Genomic DNA, 12,956 nt, shown 5'->3' on the forward strand with positions numbered 1-12,956 from the left:
GTCTACTCAGAAGTGGATATTATTTAAATTTATCTAAAAAACAAAAAAAAAAAAAAAAAAAAAAAAAAAGAGCGTTAATCTATAATACCAACCCCCTCATACTCGAAGTATCGACTGATGTCTTAAAGGAGGCTGGAAAACATTCATTGATGAAACAAATCTCTTCTACCATCCCTAGCCATGAATCATTTGAAATATGGCAAAATGAAGAGAAAGAAAAAACAAAACACAATGAAAAGCAGAAGAGAAAAATCAAACAGGGAAAAGAGCAAGAGGAAAAAAAAAAAAAAATCAAGGAAAAGAGAAAAAAAATATAAAGTTATAGTGATTTGGTAAAAAAAAAAAAAAAATATATATATATATATATATATATATATATATATATATATATATATATATATACACGATATATACATAACTACATTATAGCAAAGTATGTTAGTGTAGGACAAATAACATGGTACAACACTAACAAATGACAGTTGGGTTGGGTAGAATCAAAAGTTTGATTTATTAGCTTTAGATGCTATTTAGGTCAAACTTTAAAAAAATCTGCCAACAATTTATAAGCAAATCTATCAAGTATACACAATTGTTCAAAGGTGCAGCAACTGCAAGGGAAAAGAGTTACAATTTTACTCAGAAATTTGTTTTACTTTTTATTAAAAAAGATCATTTCAGCATTGGAAGTCACAAGTTCTTTTATCAAGAACATGCAATTGTCAGTTTGCTAACTACAAAAGTCAGCATAATGTTTCTCTTTTTGTTTTGTTTTGTGTGTGTGTGTGTGTGTGTGTGTGTGTGTGTGTGTGTGTGTGTGTGTGTGTGTGTGTAATTGGCTACACAATAAGATTGTAAAAGTTGTCTTTTCTTGGAATTTTTTGATGAAAAAAAAAAAAAAAAGTGGAAGATGAATGCAAATTTGTGCTACTAAAAATAAAAAAAGCCGATTTTGTTGCTGTAGAATCAAATGCTTCTTAAACATTTTTAGATGAGAAGTTTTTCTATGCTTTGCTGGATGGCTTGAATCTGCGATTTGAGTTGAGAACCTTCATTTACAGTCACCGAGCAGGCAATCACAGGTCGGGATACACCACAAGCTCTTCCAAGAGCTAAAATAAAAAATAAAAAATTATGAAACAAACAATAAAACAGTTCATCTTGACATATGCAACTTGTATCAAGTTGTTATATTGTGTAATAACATCTCCACATATCTTTTGAATTGTGAAATTTACAAGTTGCTAATTAGCTTTTTTTTTTTTACAATTTTTTTGTTTAATCAATGCAGTAAAAGTTGAGATATTTTGCTAGTTGTGATTCATAATTAAAATTATAATTCATGTATTTATTTTTCTTTCAATGTATTTCATATAAATATATCAATTTTAATTGAATATTTTATAAAAATAGTGAAATTTCAAAGTCAGTGTTGTGAAAAATGCTATGAAAATGAAGGATTTTTCAGTATTTTTCTACACGATTTTAAAAATTTAATGCTCAATTTTCTGTTTAAGATAGGAATCTAATTTTTGGTATATGTTCTTATCACATCAAATCCCAACTATCATCACCAGTGCCATGTTGATTTTCTGAAAAAAGTTGCAAATCGACCTGCCCTACTACTCAACTGAATCAAGATGGAGTCATTTAGCAGCATTAAATTTCTTAAAAGATTGCAATTCATCCCCACACATAAATACTCAAACGTTTGTTTTAAAAAATGCAAGATGTAAAACAAAAGTATAAGAGCATTTGAAAAATTTTGACATCTTGAATCAAAACTTCTGAAATCTTAAACTCATACCATCTCACATCTAAATGATGTACGTAGTAATAAAGTTTTCTCCACAATTTTTATATACATATTTTAATTACTCACATCTCCAGACAATTCATAAAAGTTGCATTTTGATTAGGAAATGTAAAGGATGTTAACTTGCCCCAACCTCCAGCCATGATGGGGAAAAAAATTGTGAAGGGAGCAAAAACTGCAGTCCATGTAAAAGTTAAAACACAGCTGATAATTCAGAGGATTTTTCTGTTCATGCTTATTAATCTACAAATTGTCCCCATTTTTTTCTTTTTACAATTGTTTGTGATTATTGCAAAGTCAAATTTCTAAAAAAGGATGCAACTGAATTTTACATTCAAGAAATTTTTATTGCCCAAATAAAATGGTTTGGTTGCTTTGTTTTACAGAATATTAATCCATTTCAATTATTTAATGACATCAAGTAATTTTGAAAAAAAAAAAAAAAAAGGTTTTTATGCTTCAAATTCTTTACATCAAATATTTATTCATGTTTGGTTGTTTTGTAAAGAAAAATGCTTTTGGCTATAAAGAACATGATTGAGTTTTGCCCAAAGAAAAGAAAAAAAACAAACAAACAAACAAAAAAACAATGCTTGATGCATTCAAGTCAGAAAACCTGATCTGGTAGCACTAGACCCAAATAAAAGGGGTAAAGATATTTCAATAAAAATGACAAAAATCTTAAACAGCTGAAGCACTGAAAGAGGCTATTAATGACAAATCTGTCGACATGAAATAATTTTCAACATGTTTTACAACAATAGTTCAACATTTTGTTTGATGACTAATCGATAGAGTATTGATAATGTATGTATAGGTTCCAAAATAATCAGAATTGCAAAATTGGCATAAAAGACCTACATGCATAATCAAAACTCCAAATAAATATCCATAAATGATTTTATGGATTTTTTCTTTAAGTCGGGGGTTTAGGATTGATCTAAAAATGAAGTAAAAATTTGGCGCAACCACCCCGACAGAAAAAAAAAAAAAAAAAAAAAAAAAAATTTATGGCTAAATTATAAGTGATAACCCAGATGCCATTCTGAAGGACAAGGGAGATAATTCCAAATAATTCTAATTTTTTCAAAATTTTAGGAAGTCATTCTTAACAGAGAGGGGGCATATGGTAAAATTCAAATTCACTTAAAAATGATTTTCTTTATTTAAATAAAACCATTTGATCAATTTATGTGATTTTTGATCTTTCCATCAATGATACAGACATCATAAAATTTTTTTAATTTTTGTTCTTTAGGGGTATGGATTAGCACCAAAAATTTGAATTCTAAAATCTTACCTTGTTTAGATCGGACAAAAACATAGGGAACATTCTGAAAAAAAATAAATAAAATAAAGTTCAATTTTCAAATAAGATTAAAAGATTATAATTTTAAATTGGTCTGCAAGAGTAACAAATAATTTTTTTATCACAAACTCAAAACGAGCATTTAAATTCAAACTTCTGTAAAAGTGATAACATTTTGGAAAGATACATAACAGAAACTTCAAAAGTATTTTTTAAATAATGAATCACCATTTATAAAAACCAACATATATACAAGGCCAATGAGATGGGTGAATCGTTAGTTTATCAGTACTTAAATTAGGTGCTTATTTAGAATTACACTAAAAAAAATAAAAAATATAATTCATTATAATGCACATATCCACCATAAAACGAAAATATATTCCAAAATTCATGTAAATTGATCAAATAGTTTTGTTAAGAAAATAAAATGTGATTCTAAGCTATGCACTATTTTTAGATCTGCCATTGTTGTTTATCCACCATAAAGGGAAGATAATTCGAACTAGTGCGACTTCTAATAACTACAATTTACTCTATCTGTAAAAATAGTAAAACATGATTTTCTATAAAAAACACGATCAATTTACGTGATTTTTGTAACATAACATCTTAATTCTATGACACGTACGTACATCATAATTTTTTTTTTTTTTCAAGAAATATACTTTATTGTATAATTCAAAAATAAATGGAATGAACAAAATACTGAAAATATTTTTGTAATCTTTTTTTCTAAAAATTTAAAATATTCAGTTGATTTCTCCAGGCATCAACATAAATGGTTGAAGAAAAATAAATTCCATTTTAAAAAATGATGAAGGGCTTAAAGATTTTTTTCAAAGTTTTTCAGTGTCCTTCAGGCTTTGAGATAATTCCCACCATTAACTAATTTCTAAGGTTAAAAAAATAATATATATATATATATATATATATATATATATATATATATATACACACACACTAGTATAAGAACTGTGTGTGCATGCGAGTGTTTCCTATGGACTCTAAAACGGCTGGGCCAATTTTTATGAAATCTCATAAAAAGGTACTTATGTGCCTTAGATACCTTTTGTATTGGAAGGTCTTCAATAAGTATCAATAATAGATATAATCCAATGAAAAAGGAACTGGCAAATTTTGATCCAAGTTAACATCTTATACAGTTTAACATCACAAGTGCATTTGAGAAGTTTTCTTACTACAAGCTAAAAGACCTGACAAAAAAAAATCAAAAGTAGGTTCTTTGATATAACAGGGGTGCGTTCGGAATTAATGTTTGGAACAATTGAAGCATAATACTTCACTTGAGATCAACAGTAGGTTCTCTACAGTGCAATGTAGACGACAATATATTGTGGACTAAGTCACTGTGAGGAGGCATGTGAAGCTTCCTCCCAGTACATCACGATAGGTCTCCAACTAGAGCAGGCAAGCAAATCGATTTGATTGGGGGCGAGGGGAAAAAAAAAAAAAAAAAAAAAAAAAAAAAAAAAGGGAGGTGATTATGGGAGCGTGAAACATTTGTTGATCACTTAATCCCAGGCAAGGTTGGGTCTCCTTGTATTATTAGTGACCTGACAAGATCACAAAGGGAGACAATCAAAGCAACAAAACTGAAGCCGTCATGCAGGACACTACATATATATAAATGTAAGCAAATTTGGACATATTTTATTGGTTTGATATTTTTTTTTTGTTTTTTTATATCAATTGTTATAAAATTTTAACCATAGAATAGTATTATAATCTTCAAAAAGCCTGAAATTTTTCATGTAGTTTTGTCCCATAGAACCAAAGATATGAGCATTTCAATATTCAATTTGGCTACCAGTATAGATATATTACACACACTAACATTTTTTTTTTTTTTAAAGCAATTTTATAAGTTCTAAATCGCATCAACTATTGATCAGACTTTAACAAATGAACGCTCATTGGGAAGGTAATGACCTGAATTGTGTAGTGGGCTATGTGACATTTGCCCTTAAGGTTGCACATTAAGGGGATTATCCATCATTTAGAACGTATTTTGGCACTTTTTACAGCCAGAAAATGTTTCAATCAGTCATTTGTTTTCCTAGTTTTGCATAGGAATTACAAAAAATATGTAATATTCAATAGAGAATTAGCTCTGTAATAATACAAAACCTGCATGAATTAAAATATTAAGTGTATTTTATGACTCCCTCTCGATATAAATATAAACAAACAGATCAAATTGAGATGCCTCCCCAAAATCTTATGAAATAGCAAATCAAGCAAGGATTCCATTGTTTCTTTTTTAGTTTAATATTCAAATAAAACCAAGTGATTTCATCCAAAATGAGAGAATAAAGAAAAAAAAAATGAAAGCCGAGCATTGAAAATATCAAGTCATATTTTACACCACAAAAATGTTTTTCATACAAGCAATCAAGATGATGGCTCAAGTCATCTAAAGTGTATAAACTGGAGCTATTAGATGCTTTTTTAGAAACTTGATTCTTTTTTGTTCTTTAAATGAATAATAAACTGAATGCAGAAAAAGTTCTAACGAGACTTAACGCAGTAAATGAAAGATATTTTCAAGATGATTTGAATGTCTAGAAATTCAATGAAATAAAGTGAAACTTACTTTATCTTCGCAAAGAAGAGGCAGATGGAGAAGAATTTCCAGAGGTTCTGCATCAGCAGCCAGAACAATGAATTCAGAAATACCTCTGTTCAGAGTTTTTGTAGCTGAAAAACAAAGCATTAAATTTAACTATTGTTGAGTCAGGTTGTTTCAACCTCCCTTTCACCATTCAAATATCTTGGATTGTTAAAAAAAAAATAATAAAAAAAATAAATAAATAAAAACACAGCAGACAATCTGGATTAAATCGGGAATTTTAAGTCTTCCATTAACATTTCCATAATGTTAATGGAAGACTTTTAGTTTGTAAATATATGGCATTACGATAAATGCTAAAAAGATATTGGGATGTAAATACCAGTCGGTTGCCATTAAAATCTGTGAAGCTTGTCCAGAATTCCTTGATATTGAAAGAAATTTAAAAAAATATGTATAATGTATGTAGCCATGATAGAAAGAAAATATTGTATTAAAATGATCTAGTAATTTTATTTTAAATAAGAAAAAGTTTATGGCTAACAAAGGCAGGATAGACTTGCAACACTATTTTGGGGGGGGGGGGGGGACAAAAAACCAAAAAACAAGATAATAACCAATTCAAACTTGCAGGATTTTGGAAAGAAATTCTTACGATGAGGAGTGGAGAGCCATCAAAAAAAATTTGCTTACTGATTTTCTTCATAAAAATAAAACTACTCAATTGACTTATTTTTAGAATGTAATTTTCTTTTATCATGCAGATTTTCTCCAGTTTTGAATTTTAATATATAGGGGAATTTTGGAGGAGTAAATATTTTTTTCCCCCCCGACTTTCTTACAAATACATATATTCATCCTGTTGCATTTCACCATTTAATTAAAAATGAATGAAAAAATTTTTATTCAAGGATACACATGTATATTGGCACAAGAAACTGAGTTCAGATCGAACCTTTAACCACTACAGGCAAGAAATAAAGATTAGTAAATTTACAGAGTAATAACTGATAGAACAAGAACAATCCACCCATGCGAATTAAAAGGTTTTGTTTGAAAAGATGCAGGAGAAGGTCAGAGTTTATATCGGTCAAACCATGAAAATAATCTGAATCTAAAAAATTCTGAAATCTAATTTTATTCAATTTTCAATAATCAAATAATGCCCTACATAATTCAATTAAATTTAATCAATGACGTCTACCCGCAGGAAATGGGGCTCGTCTGCTCCAGTAAGCTCCCACCAATATTTATACATGCTCAATCTCTTTTCTACATCATGGGAGCTGGTAAATGAGTTAGGTGGAAATGACCTGTATCCAGAAATAGGATTTGACTTGATATTTCAATTTTTCTCTAAGCCTTTCATCATGACAACATTAAATACGTAAAGTTCATTTGTATTATTCAGACTACTGTCCCCATCTTTAGTGTTATTTTCACAAATGCTTCAGTCAATATAACCTCAAACCTTCTTCAGATGTCCTTACAGAAGCCTTTATTTAATCCATGGGGCTAGCATACTCACATGTTTTCATCGATGACCCGGTAGAAGTGATTTGCAGTTGAATTCCAAGTAACATCCGCACTAAAGATTGAACTTTCAAACCCTAGAATAAGTATCACAACTCAATTTTACTTGGTCATGGCTAACGGAATGAGAGCATACTACCTCTGTGGGTTAAATATAGAGTTCAACTCCACTTAGTGAGAAAAGATCTTTTTTGTCCAAACTAGGGAAAAATAGAAAGTTTGTCACAACTGAATGTTGTGTAGATTAATAAAAAAATTTGTTTTTGTAGTCATTAGATTTAGTCAATCTATTTTAAAGAGATTACAAAATCACAAACCTTCATTAGCTCCTTTTTTCAATTGTTTGTAGTTAGAAGCTTGCTGAACAAGGTCTAGAATGTTATGAGTGAGCTGTGGGTCAGCCATTGGATAGGCTTTCGGGTTAACTTCTTCACTGGTCTGAAAGGAAAGGAAAAAAAAAAAAAAAAAATTATGGGATTTCCATAAGAGTGGATCATAATGATCCTAATATTCAAATTGTGATTTACGGAATAGATAGAAAATGATTTAGGGAATAGATAGAAAATGGCAAACAGATATTAAATCCAACAATTTTATTTTCCCCTGGCATAAAATTAGGCCAATGCCAATGAATGAAGAGCATGCAGTTGTGTCTGCATGTGTTAGTGTTTTACCATAAGGAAATAGTTTCGGACACTGAACAAAATGTTACCTGTTAACTTCATTTTTTGTTGTTTGTAGGCTTAATTTAGTGCCAGTTTGTTTACTTTTTCAAATTGTAAACTGCTATGACCATAAATCACATACTTTTCGGTAAACATTGGTCCCCTCCTAGAAAAGCACCAAAGCTAATCTGAGACAGACCATGGGAAGAAAATGGTCAATTTAAGGAAATGAATTAAAAAATAACTTGCTTATTGTCTTTAGGGACTGGAAGATCAACAACAATGATGATGATGCAATCATGTGAATTTTTTACTTATCAATTGGCATAACATTCTCACTTAGATTAGTATATTTGATTTTTATAATTGTTAATGCACAATGGAGAAATTAATCACTCAGGTTATATAATAAATTATATCTTAAGTACAGGTCATTTGTTACCTGACTAGGTTATTAAGATCATATATCAAGGTTTTAATCCTTTTCTATTAAAGAATGTCAAGTATCACTAGTTGTAATGTGCATGAAAAATATGTGAGGGTAGGGTCACTGGTTCAGTAAGAAAATTGATAGTGATATAGGTCTTGGTGGTCCTTCCACTCTGCAGCCAGGTATAGCACAAAGGTATTTACTGAAGGTGCATTAATGGTGTAGGAACTTAGCCCATTCCAAACAGGAGTTACTCTGCGAAAGAACTGGCCACAGAAGACAAGATGATGAGAGCTAGAACGAACAAGCAATTGCCACAGTTGATGCAAGGTCTTTTATGGTGGACATTATCTAATCCCCTCATCTTGTAGGCCTCTATTATATAAGCATGTCTGTGGAATCCAAGAGTATGGCGGTTGAGACAAGCAAAGCATTCAGAGTAGGGTAAATTAGGGATGCCTTGTACAAGTATTGTTGCTGTACACACACTAACTCTAGTCCGGGGCGTCTTTTTTTTTTTTAAACTTAGGGCACTAGACCTAGAAGCATATTTCAAGTGTGGGTGGATCAGGAACTTACAGAGAAGCAGGAAAGAAGTGTCTAAAAAGTGTGTTTTATAGCTCTGAGAACCCAGTTGGTCTTGTTGAATTTGAATTCAACATGCTTAGTCAAGGATAGCCTTTGGTTAATGATTACATGAAGATCCTTCTCATCGGTCTCTTTCAGAGTGCAGCAGCTACCATCACTAGACCTCCTTCAGATTGTTATTACATAGATGCATTGTTGTACACTTCTCTAGATAGAACTGCATACATATGTTCACCCAGGATTGGAGTTGGTCTAAGTCACTTTGCAGACTGGAATGCTGGGTGGTGCTGAATCAGTAATGACTTGAAAACAAATCTTGCGTGTCACCAGCAAACATGAGGATGAAAATATCCACAATGAAGAGGATAAAGAGCAGTGAGACACACCGCTTATCACATTCGCCCAATCAGAACAAGTTCCACTGTAGCGTATGGATCCAGATCCTGAAAGTACTCAATTGTGTGAGTAGTTGCTCTCATGTGAGTGTCAAAAGCCTTAGCATAATCGAGAAAGATGGCATCAACTGGTAGATTGAATCAGTGCCTTGCCTCTGTCTAGGGCTTCAATGAGGTTAGTTTAGGTTGACTTGCCAGAAGTAAATCAGTGTTGTTTAAAGTTTTTATGGAGGGGGTCAATAATGTTCTGATATTAGCCACTCCATGATCTTGCAAACAACTGATGCGAAAGTGACTGGTCTGTAATTGGACGGGTTGGACTTATATGCATTTAAATCGAAAATAAATCTGATTGATAAAATCAATAAATTTGAAGCAAATTCATAAAAATAAATAAAATTTAATTGACGCAGGTCACCATTTTCGGCATTATTAAAGTCAAGGGACATAACTAAAACTTTTGAACATAATGCTGAAAATGGCGGCCGACAGTTTCCACCGATGAAATTTTAATTTTATTCAAAAAATATACTCGATTAATTTGTGTAAAGTTGACTGTAGGGTCTTTTTTACGTAACAGGTAAGTACATAGTTTTTAATTTTATGCTATTTTCTCTTTAAAAGCAGTATTAGTGAGGGTTATTGTGAATAATCTACAACAAATAAATGTTATCAAAAGGCAGAATGTTACTCTTCTACCTACCTAGACAAGTTTGTGTTTTATTTTAAAACCTTTTTTCGACTTGAAAACAAATGTAATGTCAAGTTTGAGTTAACAATTTTTTCTTTTCGCTCTATGTCGCAACTTCATAATCACCCCAAATCAAAAGTAAACAAAATACTGGTCGTACGAAAATGTAACGGTGTCGATTATTGTTAAATTTTCGATTTTTGAGCGATTATCAAGGCTCGACATGACTAAGGAGACGGGCATTTTTTTTTTTTTTTAACGTTTTAACTAAACAGATTTCGGTGCTAATGCACTTACTGATCCGCGCTATTTTTTAAATCGTATTTCCAAGTTTAAAGTTTTTTTTTTTATTATTCAATTGTAAGGTTAAAGTACAGGTACAAAACACCTTCGCCTCCCCATGTTAAGAATGGCTTTTTAAATAACATTATTTCAGCACGGATTAATAAGTGCACTAGTAACTAGATTTCATACTATTATTTAAGTAAAAAAAAAAAAAAGTTAAGACAAAAAAACTTACCCAGGTAGGTAAAACTTATCTTGCCTTTGGTAACATTTATATAAATATTTTCCATCACTTTTTTGTGTTGGCTATTGTTAAAATGCTCGTAACTTCTAACTTAATTAAAATTAGACGGCACAAATCATGTTACAGTTGGTTTCGGCTCCGCAAGAATGGATTCTTTTTTTAATTGTTGCTGGAAATTCAGAGATTTACAAAAATGGGTACTAGTGCAGAGAGTGATCCGGACGTAAATAACGTTATTATTTAAAAAAGCCATTCTTAACATGGGGAGGGTGTTTTGTACCTATTCTGTACTTCAACCTTACAATTGAATAAAAAAAACAAAAAAACTTTAATTAAACTTGGAAATACGATTTAAAAAATAGCGCGGATCACTCTAGCACCCAAAAATATCCTGAACGAAAATTAGTACAACTTATTTATGTATAAAATTAAAAATTGAAAGATCATTTAACTTTAGGATGATAAACTATGGTCCCATAAAGCAATGGTTTCAATATATGTCCCCACTTTTTTCAGGGCCACGTGGTGTATTTTTCAACGAGTACTCGTACTAAATCTAACAGTTTAAAGTGGAAAGAAATCCAATTTTCACGTAAATATTTCTAAAACAGAAATCGAAAATTAAGATTAAGTTGTAAAAGAAAAAAAAATCATTTTTGATCATAGAAAGGAGGGGGATAATAAAAATTTAAATTAATATACAGAAGGAACGTGGGTTGAACAGAAAATTAATCCAAATAAAAAAAACAAATAAATAAAACAGTTCATATACATTGCAGTATTTCCATATTTTTATAATTACCGTGTAAAAAAGAAAAGAAAAGAGATTTAAACTTTAAAAAATATTTCTTTAATACACTAAATAAATAAGCATTATTTACTTCGACCCCTTAAAATTAGAGTGAATATATTTTTAAAAACAGTTCGAAAACAGCTTAGATTTTTTTTTATCTGGGCTGAAAATTAAAGAAACGAATTTAATTGCAATCTGTTAAGTATTTTGACACTTATGCACTTTTGTTACCGTGATGAAACAAGTTTTTAGAAAGCTATTCTTAAGACGAGGAGGGTGTTTTCTAACTATTCTCTACTTTCACTTAAAAATGTAATATAAAAGATATAGTAAAATTTTAAAATACTATTTTAAAAAAAAAAATAGCGCGGTAACAAAAGTGCATAAGCACTAGCATTTTGTTTTAAAAAAAATGTATAATTGTTTTTAAAAACATTTAGACAACTTTTAAAAAATCTCATTAAAAGTCTATCTTGCAGAGCGAAGTCTATAATTTTTTAAAGAATTACTTACCATGTTTGGTGTGGTTAAACTGAACTTAGTAACAATTTGAAAAGATGTTTTTATAATTTAAAAAACGAACATAAAAACTATCCCCTCGGCGTAAATTCGCTTCACGGAGGACTGCAAGGAATAACGTATTTGCAGTGGAAAAGAACACTTAACACGTGGGAACTCACTTCCGGTAATGCATGCACACAACAGCGCCCTCTCTCGCAGAAAAAATTACAACTATTCTATTCTGTTTGTCTAGCAGACGACATCACACACACACACACACACACACACACACACACACACAATGTATATATTTATATAAATAAATAAGACTTTATATATATATATATATATATATATATATATATATATATATATATATATATATATATATATATGTATAAAGTCTTTTTTATTTATATAATAAAATAATATAAATGGAAATTCTGAGTTAAATTATGTAGAATTACAACAAAATGTATTGTTTGATAAGGGAATAGAAATATATATATATATATATATATATATATATATATATAGTCTTTTTTATTTATATAAATATATATATATATATATATATATATATATAAAATATTTTATAAAGACTTTTTAGCCTGTTAAAAACAGGCAAAAGTGTAAAAGTTAACCCATTAATTTCAAATTAGTTAAATTGATGGTTGAATATGGTTAAATTTGTGCTAATTTTACATTAAATACTAATCCCTATTAGTCCCTATTAATCTTAACTAGGCATCGAACAGATACAATAATACTTTGTCTTTTGCACCTTATCATAATAAAGGTCAATACAAAATTTTAGCATAAAATCGGCTCAGCATTTTCTGAGACAAAAATGGAACAGACAGACAGACAAAGATATATATATATATATATATATATATATATATATATATATATATATATATATATATATATATATATATATATATATAAAAGGGACTTTTCTGTGTGTCTGTGAATTCATTTCCTATGGACTTGAAAACGGCTGGGCTGATTTTTATGAAATTTTACATGAAGGTACATTATGTGCCTGACATTGTTCAGAATGTATTCGAATAGTATCAATTATTGATAATCGAAATAATCTGATCAATA

At 29.9% G+C, this 12,956-nt stretch overlaps 1 protein-coding gene across 1 annotated transcript; it reads right to left on the bottom strand.

Annotated features, from left to right (window-relative positions):
* Window positions 1–816: 816 nt before the first annotated feature.
* On the bottom strand, window positions 817–12,037 carry LOC145252701 (NHP2-like protein 1). Its single transcript, XM_080112525.1, has 5 exons — window positions 11,856–12,037; window positions 7,569–7,689; window positions 5,743–5,846; window positions 3,117–3,150; window positions 817–1,112 (listed from the first exon to the last, which is right to left on the bottom strand). Exons 1-5 carry the CDS (start codon window positions 11,856–11,858, stop codon window positions 988–990), a joined length of 387 nt encoding a protein of 128 aa, XP_079968651.1. The 5' UTR covers window positions 11,859–12,037; the 3' UTR covers window positions 817–987.
* Window positions 12,038–12,956: the final 919 nt, after the last annotated feature.

Source organism: Euprymna scolopes, chromosome 29, assembly GCF_053919585.1.
Source record: "Euprymna scolopes isolate OS-2025 chromosome 29, ASM5391958v1, whole genome shotgun sequence".
In the NCBI taxonomy this organism is placed as follows: domain Eukaryota; kingdom Metazoa; phylum Mollusca; class Cephalopoda; order Sepiida; family Sepiolidae; genus Euprymna; species Euprymna scolopes.

Bases quoted from the DNA above. Each gene is read 5' to 3' on its own strand.
- LOC145252701 (XM_080112525.1), bottom strand. The intron at 5,847-7,568 runs GTTTGTGATTTT...TTTGTTTTTCAG, and splicing joins GAAAAAAGGAGCTAATGAAG to CTACAAAAACTCTGAACAGA. The intron at 1,113-3,116 runs GTAAGATTTTAG...TTTTTATTTTAG, and splicing joins TTTTGTCCGATCTAAACAAG to CTCTTGGAAGAGCTTGTGGT.